At 58.0% G+C, this 9787-nt stretch overlaps 2 protein-coding genes across 2 annotated transcripts; both read left to right on the forward strand.

Moving 5' to 3' along the window:
• Positions 1–2869, forward strand: NDUFA11 (NADH:ubiquinone oxidoreductase subunit A11). The gene is made up of 4 exons (XM_027724549.2): positions 1–108; positions 195–287; positions 1667–1789; positions 2662–2869. Exons 1-4 carry the CDS (start codon positions 27–29, stop codon positions 2772–2774), a joined length of 411 nt encoding a protein of 136 aa, XP_027580350.1. The 5' UTR covers positions 1–26; the 3' UTR covers positions 2775–2869.
• A 2327-nt stretch (positions 2870–5196) lies between these two features.
• KLHL33 (kelch like family member 33) lies at positions 5197–8998 on the forward strand. Its single transcript, XM_027724542.2, has 4 exons — positions 5197–5865; positions 6073–7006; positions 7423–7593; positions 8161–8998. The coding sequence occupies exons 1-4, from the start codon at positions 5343–5345 to the stop codon at positions 8729–8731; spliced, it is 2199 nt and encodes a 732-aa protein (XP_027580343.2). The 5' UTR covers positions 5197–5342; the 3' UTR covers positions 8732–8998.
• The last annotated feature ends 789 nt before the right edge of the window (positions 8999–9787 follow it).

The raw sequence follows: 9787 nt of genomic DNA on the forward strand, positions 1-9787 counted from the left end.
GGCCGCTCCGCCGTGCCCTTGTCGCCATGACGGGCTACTGGGACGGCCCCGAGGGCGAGCACTGCGCGGAGCGGACCTGGTTCACCACGCGCGTGGGCGCGGCCGTGGGTGGGCAGCGTGAGGGGGGAGCGGGGGGGCGGCCGAGCGGGGCCCGGGCCCGGTGGCGGGCGGTGACGGGCGGTGCTGTGTTGCAGGCCTGGTCGGGGCGGCCTATCGGATCATCCTGCTGCGGCCCGGCTCGGCGCTGGCCGCGCTGCAGACGGCGGCGGCGGACAGTGTGACCATGGGTAAGGGCCGAGACCCCGGACAGTGTGACCGTGGGTAAGGACTGGGACCCCGGACAGTGTGACCGTGGGGAAGGGCTGAGACCCCGGACAGTGTGACCATGGGTAAGGGCCGGGACCCCCGACAGTGTGACCGTGGGTAAGGGCCGGGACCCTGGACAATGTCACCATGGGTAAGGGCCGGGACACTGGACAGTGTGACCGTGGGTAAGGGCCGGGACCCCGGGTGGTGTGACCGTGGGGAAGGGCCGGCACCCCGGACAATGTCACCATGGGTAAGGGCCGGCCCCCCCTGCTCTGCCGCCGGCTTCGCCTCCGCACCCTCACGGTGTCGGTGTTCCCTCCTCCGCCGGCCCCGGGTCGGGGTTTGGCCGGGAACGCTGGAACGGAAAGACGTTTATCAGCCAGTTTATGGGCGATAATATAGTGGAAGCAAACTTGTTTTTTTTTGCTTGATGTGTTCAGGCGTTGTGTTTAATAAACCGCGTTTGCCGAAAAGTACTGCAATGCTTTTGGTGACAAAAGGAAAGTAAATAGGGGGGGGGGGGTCCCATCTCTATAGCCAAGGAGAAACCGTGTATTTGTCTTGCATTGCCTTTAGAGGAGGAAGTGAGCGGTGAAGAGAGGAGCAGGGAGCTCGGGGGACTGCTCCAGATGCAAATCTAAGTGATTGAAGCTCCCCCGGGTTTTTTGGCGCAGCTCCTTGCCAAAGTTTGCAGCTGTATCAATGCAGGGACAGGGCACACAATTCAGTGGACAGGATGCTGCTGCTTTGCAGTTTCTTAATGGAATTCAGAATCCTTAATTCAATTTCAAAATCAGTTTACAAAAAAAAAGAATAATTCACAAACTCCGTCCGTTTTTCTACTACCTAGAAATCACCGTGAGCCCCAGGCAGGCAGAGGAGGAAAGTGCCAGGACCAGTGGTCTGCAGGGGGAGAGCAGAGACATCGGGGTTGCTCTGCAGTGCTCCGTGAGGGGTTCGCAGGGACCCGGGAGCTGAGTTTGAGTGCAGAGCCCAGGCAGGTCTGGGGAGATGCTGCAGAGACGCCTCTGCTGCTCCCCTCTGGTACCCCCTGCTGTCCATTGTCTGGTCGGGAAGGGCTGTTACACCCGCACCGATCACCCGGCAGGATGTGGTGCCTCATCTGCTGGCAGGGGGGGCTCTGGGGGTCCAGGTGAGTGGGAAGAAGCCCAGGGAGCTGGATGAGACAATGATGAGACAATGAGGCATTGTAGCAGCTGGGGATAGGATGTCCCTGGGAAATGGGAAGCAGATCTTCATTGTCCCTTGTAGCTACTCTGAGTATCAAAATCATGCTCGGTGTGAATTCTTGGGTCACTGAGGGTTTTGTTTTGGTTTTTTTACTTCTCGTTTGCAGCTACGCTGGGAGCTGTGTTTGGCTTAGGTACCTGCCTCAGTGCCCAGGTCCGGGAGGAACCACATAGTCCTTTGGACTATTTTGTTGGTGGCTGTGCATCAGGAGCTGTCGTGGGAGCGAGAGGTAACTGTGCACAACGCCTGCAATGAAATGAGCCCTTGCTGGTTTTAGAAACTTTTGCATTGGGGAAAAATGTTAAATAATGTTGGTGTCAGGGTTCTTTGGTAAAGATGCGTCTCAGCCTCTGATTCGTGCCAGTTTCCTTGGCACTCCATTGTACAGGTCTGCTAAAATAAACAGGGCTACAGGAGGGAGGACGTGGAAGGGAACATAAAGTGATACACAGAATGAAAGCAGGACTGACCTAGTCCTGCCAGTTAGAACTACCAGTTATACCTGAAAATTGCAGGATATGAAAAATGTAGTTGTGGAAATACATGTTTTCTTGGCAACAAGTGTGATTTATTTTATGCAGAAAGTACAATCTAATGTCTGCCTTGTGAATTCTTCACATGGCCTGAGGGACAACCTGTGTCCTGCTGCTGTTGCTCCTGTGGCCCTTTGTCAGGCTTGAGCAGCTCCTGCAGGTGCTAACACAGCTCTGTTTTCTGTAGGCATTCAGACTTGAACCTAAAGAAGTGAGGGATTTATTTAAGGTGTAATTGTGGTGAAATAGAATTTATCTTTACTTGTCCTGGCTGCTGAGCCTGATGAAAGTTCAAAGCAGCAATTGTAACTTCTGTCACTCAAATGAGCCATTTAAGACTGCCCATGTAAAGGGATGGGGCAGTGGGTTATCAAAACTGATATTTCAAATTGCAAGCTAAAAGCATGAGAAAACTCAATTTTATAAAGAAGTTACTTTTCCAATCTCTCTGGGCAGAGAGTGTTGCTGACGGTCACGGGACCTACGAAAAATGGCAGAGTCTGCTGAGATCTGTTGCACAGGACTTGTGCCCTAACTGGTCTTTTCTGGTTTGATGTGTTTTCTCCAGCTCGCAGTTACTTCGCTGGCACCACGGCTTGTCTGGGGCTCGGATTCACTGCGGCCCTCCTGAAGATTGCAAACATCGAGGGCTGGAGGCTGACGGGACCTCCCAAGCTGTAAATGTCGCCTTTCCTCCCCGTGAGCTGGTTTCCTAATGCTCTGTGTACTTAGGACGTTGTATAATAAAGGTTTGGTCAAACCAGCAGTTGTCACAACATTGTGGTGTGCTGTGGCTGCTCCTGGTGTTTGGGCTGAGGTGCAGAAAGCTGGAGCAGCTGGAGGGGAAGTGGGATCTGCTCCTCTGCTGCTCCCGCAGCAATTTCTGTGCACGAGTTGTTTTGCCTCCCTCTCTCAGCATTGTGTGCACAGGTGTGAGGGCTGCACTGGAGCTTCAGGGTGATCCTTGTAGTCCCAGAGTGGGTCCTGCAGGACTTTGTGACAGGAGTTGGGATTGCACCACACTGAGCCCATCTGTGAGGGTCTGGAGCCAAAGCTTCTGCAGTGGTGCTTTGGCTCTGGGCTGAGGATGGGGAAGGTGGGGTGAGGAAGGAGGCGTGGGTTGCCCACAGCAAGGTGTCAGTGAGCCTGGGGGCTTTGTCCAAAAAGCATTTCAGGAAGTGCAGAGCCAACAGCTTCAGGGTTGGAATTGAGGAATATCTGAAGCTGAATGGGACCCTTGGATGCCATCTGAGAACTGGAGTGGGTTGCTTATAGCTGTGTCTGGTTCAGTTTTCTGTGAACAAACTGAACTGTGTCCAGCAAACCCACCGAGAAGGTGGAGAGCATGAAGGCACGGGATGCACAAGGAGAGGTGAGAACAGGATCATTCCACCTGGAGAAAAGAAGGTTAAGGGCTGATCTAATGGCTGCAGAAAGGGCAGGCTCAGGTGTGCAGCAAAGTGTGGGAAGTAACAAGCACAAGTCACAGATAAGGAAATTCTAACTAGATAGAAGGAAAAAAACCTGACGGGCAGGGAAGGTAAATGCTGAAAAATGGACTTGGAGAGGCTGTGAAAACATCTTTGGGGACACAACTCAACTGGACATGTGGGAATACTGGGGTACAGAGATGGGACATTAGGGGATGGGTGTGTGAGTTATGGAGACAGAGAATGTGGGTATGGGGGACACAGGTTTGGGAAAGGGATGTGGGGGTGTGAGGGGAGGGAACAGGAGCTGAGGAGATTGGGGCACCAAAGAGGAAGGGACAGTGATAAGGGGGGACACAGTCACAGCCACAGCAGGCTGTGTTGCTCTGGTATGTGCTCTCTGTGGGCAGGTGGGGTCCTGGGCGGGGTGCAGGGTGGTCCTGGGGGCACTTGGCTGGGCCAAAGGTCTGGTATCCCCATGTGCCCTTGGGGCTGGTACCCCCAGCCCTTTGTGTGGGTCAGTGGGGCTGGGCTGCAGCTCAGAAGTGCAGTGGGTGGTGGCAGAGGTTTCACCCCCCCATCATGGGGATGGGGGAGCAGGGGGATTGTCTGTCTCCCACCCAAGGACTTCTGAGGGGGCCCTGCTTCACGCTGGGCTCTGGAGGTGATCAAGATTTACAGAGGGATCTGGTGGACCAGAGACCTCCAGCAGGACCTGCCCAGGGTAACCCGGGGTTTGCAGAAGCTCCTGGCAGCTTCAGCTGGCCCTGCTGCTTGTCCTCAGGGAACCTCCTGACCCCACCGGCCCAGCCCAGGACTCGGGGCCTCGGACCTCCCTCTGCCTGAGCCTCTCGCAGCTCCTGCCTGGGGCCACGTGTCCCTCCCGGGCTATAATTAACCGGGCGCATTCCTGGGGGGTCACAGGAGTTTCCCGGCGCGGCAGCAGGCGGTAAGGGGGGACGGGTGCAGGGCACAGCATGCCATGCCAGGCCACGCCACGCAGCAGCGCAGGACACGGGACACGGTCCCGCCGGGCTCAGAGCGAGGACACCGACACCGACACCGCGCAGGCAGAGAGTGACACGGGGGTGTGGGGGCCACGGCGGGCGGTGCAGCACCGTGTGTGACGCAGTGTGTGCCACGGGAGCCAGCACACCTCGGCAGCCCGTGGGGCAGGGGAGCAGGACATGCAAAAACCTGTCACAGACAACCCTCGGGGCGACGCATCGCGATGTGTGACATGACGGGCAGTGTGACATGACGGGCAGTGTGACACACGACAGGCAGGTGCTGCCATGCACCGTTCAGGTGTGACAGGTCCTTTGCTGGGAGCTGTGCCAGGGGCCAGCGGCTTTGTTGTTCTTGGAGCATCAGTAGTTTCAACTATGGGGCAACGGCAGAGGAAGGGCTTGGTGGCGTCTGCTGTAGGACTGAAGGTCTGACTGGGGACAGAGGTTTGGGCTATGGGGCTGTGGGGCAGCAGTGTTGGCTCTGGGGCAGTAGCTTCATGCTAAGAGTTCGGTGATGGGGCAGATGAGGGGATCAGGCTCAGCTGTGGGGCACTGAAATGGACTGTTGGTCTCAACTATGGGGCTGCAGTTTTGCCAAGGAGCATCAGATTCAGTGATGGGGCAGTAGCAGAGCCTGGTGGCCCTGGCTGTGGGGTAGAGGCTTTGGTGGTGGATCCAGTGGCTTTTGCTCTGGGGCAGTGCCAGTAGCAGGACCCCACGTCTCCAGCCAGGACTCCTGCCATGGGCAAGAAGCTCCATTTATGGGGACAGCACACTGACCTCCTCCTCTGTGTGTTTCCACAGGCAAGATGTGGGTTGCAGAGGGATCAGCCCCAACCCAGTGGAGCCTGCGGGATGGGGCCCACGCTGGACAGTTCCTGGCTGTGGCTGACAACCTCCGCACCGTGGGACAGCTGGTGGATGTGGCCGTGGGACCAGAGGGTGACAAGGCTCATGCCGTGGTCCTGGCCTCCATCAGCTCCTTCTTCCTCCGCTTCCTGGAGGGCAGGACCAGAGGGCTTTGCCAGGACCCCCCACCCCATGTCCCTCTGCCACCCGGGGCCACGCTGCAGGGCTGGCGGGCCGTGCTCGCCTTTGCCTATCGGGGAGCTGTGCCCCGTGGCCAGGAGAAGGAGGTGCAGGAGGCTGCCCGGGCCCTGGGGGCCCCCCGGCTGGTGGCCGCCTGTGCCCAGCGACTGAAGATTGACCCCAAGGAGGAAGGACCTGAGGCCCTGAAGGAGCAGTGGGAGACACTAAGAGCCATGGAGCAGCTCCATGCCAAGGGCCTGGGCTGTGACCTCCAGCTCCAGGCAGGGGACGAGGTCATTCCAGGTGAGCTGGGGGTGAGGAGGGGGACGGGACACTCTGGGATAGCCAAGTTCCCTGGTGGGGATGAGGCTCTAGAGGTGCCTGCAGGGCTGCTCCCCTTGGCAGAGTTGGGAGTTTGGTGGGCACAGGGACAGGAGACCTGAGTTTCAGGGGCTGCACAGTGCAGAGGGTCCCCCTCTGCCCTCCACAATTCTTCCTCCTTCCCCATAGTTCAGCGCCTGGCCCTGAGCTGCTCCTGTGACTTCTTCCGAGCCCTCTTCACCTGCCCAATGCGGGAGGCCACCCATGACCCTGCTGCCCCACTGGTCACAGGGCTGTCCCCGGCCGAGCTGCGCCTCCTCCTCTCCTTTGCCTACACAGGAGCTGTAGCAGGGCCATGGCCCGTGGTCCTGGAGGCAGCTGAGACCTCCCTGCGCTACCAGGCCTGGGGGCTCCTCACTCTCTGCCTGGATGTTTTCACCCATGGCCTGACTCCAGAAACTGTCCCGGACGTCCTGGCCTTTGCTGTGACTTATGGACTGGACGAGGTGGGCCAAGCAGCAGAGAACTACATCTTGGCCACCTTCCCCAGTGTGGTGGCTACACCGGCCTTCCTGGACCTACCTGCACACCTCCTCATTCGCCTCCTCCGCTCCGATGGTCTCAACGTCCTCCATGAACTGGAAGCCTTGGAAGCGGCCTCCCGGTGGCTTATGGCCAATGGGGATGGCCAGGAGGATCTAGCCAAGGAGGTCCTGTCGTCTGTTCGCTTTGCCCTCATGTCTGGCGTGGAGCTGAAGAAGGTCCCCTCTGTGACTGCAGGGGTGGCTGACCCGAAGGTCCTCCGCGAGCTCGTGGTATCAAGTTTCGCCCCCACGGCTCAGCTGCCTTGCCGGGTACGTTCCTTGCAAGAGGTGCTGGTGGTTTGTGGTGGAGACAAAGTGAAGAGCAACCTGGCTGCCCGGAAGCCCAGCAGACACCTCTGGTTTGCAGATCGCTACCTCAGCGCTGTGGGGCTGGTGAAGAAGGTTGAGTGGCGGGCACTGGGACACCTTCCTGACGGCCCACGATTCCGCCATGCTGTAACTGTGGTGGGCAACAATCTCTACGTCCTGGGTGGAAAGCACTACTATGGGGTCCATGACACCCTGACCAGTGTCTACAGGTGAGAGCTATAGAGGACTTGGAGCTGCCGTGTGGCACCAGGACATCGCGGGATCAGAGGAGGTGTTGGTGGAGCTAGAGTTGGCCCGTGGACCCAAGACACTGAGGCATTGCAGCTGGTCAAGTGGGCCCAAGGCATTCTGGGATGGGTTGGGTGAGAGGTGCCCTCCTACTCTTGGGTGTTACATGCTTTTTGGGGGTGGGGCTGGGAGGCTCCCATGTGGAGATGCCTCAGGTCATTACGGGTTTGATATTGCCCAGAAGGAGGGGATATTCCCATGCAAGGCTACCATGTGACCCCAAGGCATTCTGGGACTGACAGGTTGTAGGTGGGTTGTTGCCCTAAATGGTGCCAACATGAGCTTTTGGTGTTGTAGGTAACAGGTCGTCTCTTGCCTCTTTGCCTCTCAAACCCAGGTACCAGCCTATGGATGATTCCTGGGAGCGTCTGGCCAGCATGACATGTGGACGGAGCTGCTTTGCTGCCGTGGCACTTGGGAATTTCATCTATGCCCTGGGGGGCAGCTCAGGAGAGCTCTACTGCACAGACACTGTGGAGAGCTATGACCTGGCCAACGACACCTGGAGGTGAGGCCGCTCCAGCAGGTTCCTGCTTCCCTCTGCCTCGGACCCTCTTGCCTTGGCTGTGGTACCCACTCAGTGCTTTGGGTCACTGAGCCTCCAGTGGAGGATGGGCCTCCAGTGGCCTTTGGGAGGGGTCTACTGGGTGCTGAGCAACTGTGTCCCTTGGGGACTGGGTGTTGGCTGGTGTTGCCTAGTGGGTGGCAAACGAGTTTTTGGCCAGTAGTGTTTACTGGAGCTCTGTTGGCCATCTGCCAATGAGACAGATCGTTTGATTATCTCACTGGCAGAGTGTTCATGGAGTGCTCTGTTGGGTGTTGGCCGATGTTATTCCTTGAGGGGGTTCACTGTGGGTTGACCAACGGCGTGGGGACTACAAAGTGTTGAACAGTGATGCCCCTTGGGCATCTATTCTGTGTCAGCTGATGTTGCCCACTTGGGCTCACTGGGTGCTGGTGAGCATTGTCTGCTGAGCAATGGAGACACGGCTCACTGGGGAACCCCTGGGTGGTCAGCCACTGTGGGACAGCCCTGCCTAACCTGCCCTTCACCCCTCCCTCTTTCCTTGCCCAGGAGGTGCCAGCCCCTGCTGATGGCTCTGTGTGGGCACGCGGCGTGTGCCCTGGACGGCGCGCTCTACGTGTCGGGGGGCTGTGACGAAGCGTGCCAGTGCCAGGCATCCTTGCTGCGCTACGTCCCGGGTGCATCTGCCACGTTCCTGGCCCCCATGAACGGCCAGCGAGCCGGCCACATCATGGAGCAGGCGGGTGGCCAGCTCTATGTGGCTGGGGGCCTGTGTGAGAGGGCTGGGCTCACTGGCTACAAGGACCAGCTGACCTTCGAGGTCTACAACCCCAAGCAGAACACCTGGGTTGTCCTCAGCCCCCTGCCCCGTGCCCACGTAGTTGGGGGTGCAGCTGTGCTGGGAGGGGAACTGCTTGTACTGGGAGGGTACAGTCATGAGACCTACCAGGACACACACTTGATCCACGCCTACCAGCCGGGTGCCCGGCGCTGGATCACCCGGGGCACCTTGCCCCACGCCTATACTGACCTACAGGCCTGTGTCCTCACCGTACCCACTGCCTTGCGTGGCCCCAACTGCCTTAAGGACCCCTGTGACATCACCTCAAATGCCAAATAATACTTAGGAGGGCTTAAAAACTGTGCACCCCATACTGGGATCCCCAGGTAGCATCAATATGGGACAAAGGTGCCCAGATCCCTCCCCCAGAGTGGGTTCTTCCCTCGGTTTCCATCAACCCTTCACCCCCAGGGTACGTGACCTAGGCTGTGGTGATCCCATGGAACACAAAGATTCCCCACACTGTAGCCCTGGGTCTCCAGGAACACTCAACCCCCCCAATTTCCCCCCAGCCCTGAGCTGAATAAAAGTGGCTCCTGAACTGCTTGTCTGGCTCTGCTTGTTTCTGGTGGGGAACCCAGACATCCAGGTGCTTGTTGCAAGAAACGGGAGGAGAGCAGGAGACCAATGACCTGAGTGTCCTGGATGGGTGGTGGGGACCAGGAAGTGTGTGGTGGGCACTGGGGCTCTGGGTGCCTGTGCTCACTGGCAGGGGGCAGGGGGTGTGTGTCAGGATTGAAAGGCATCTTGGGGGGCATGAGGGAACAGAGTCCTGGAGGTGCCAGGGTTTGGGGGACTTGATGGTGGAGTAGATAGGGTACAGTAGGGGGTCCTAGGGGCTTCGGGGTTCCTGGGTGGTTTTGGATTCCTGGAGTGCTGTGTGGAGAAGTGAGAGAATTCCAGGGAGGACTTGCAAGGAGAGGCAGAGGTAATGTGGATTGTGGGAGATACTGGGGTACCAGTGGTACCTTTGGGGAGGGGACTGGGTGGCCTCAGACATGTAGGGGGAGGTGGGGAGGTTCTCATGGCTCCCCAAAATAGTATTTTAGGTGTAGTCTAATGAGTGCTGAGCAGAGGGGCATAATCACTCCCCTTGGTCTGCTGTTAACCCTGTTGACCCAGCCCAGGTTCCATTTGGCTCCCTTTGCTGCCGGGTGGATTGCTGAACCTTGTTCACCTTTCTGTCCACCCAAACACACAGGTCTTTTTCCACAGTTCTGCTCCCCAGCCAGTCTGTCCCCCACGTTGGGGGCCTTGTTTGTGTTGCAGATCGTGACAGCACAGGAGCTGCTCACCTTGGTGTTGTCCCAGGAAACAGGAATAGAGAGGACAGTG

This window comes from Pipra filicauda, unplaced genomic scaffold (assembly GCF_003945595.2).
Source record: "Pipra filicauda isolate LSUMZ 115617 unplaced genomic scaffold, ASM394559v2 scaffold285_size1263560_pilon, whole genome shotgun sequence".
Taxonomy (NCBI): domain Eukaryota; kingdom Metazoa; phylum Chordata; class Aves; order Passeriformes; family Pipridae; genus Pipra; species Pipra filicauda.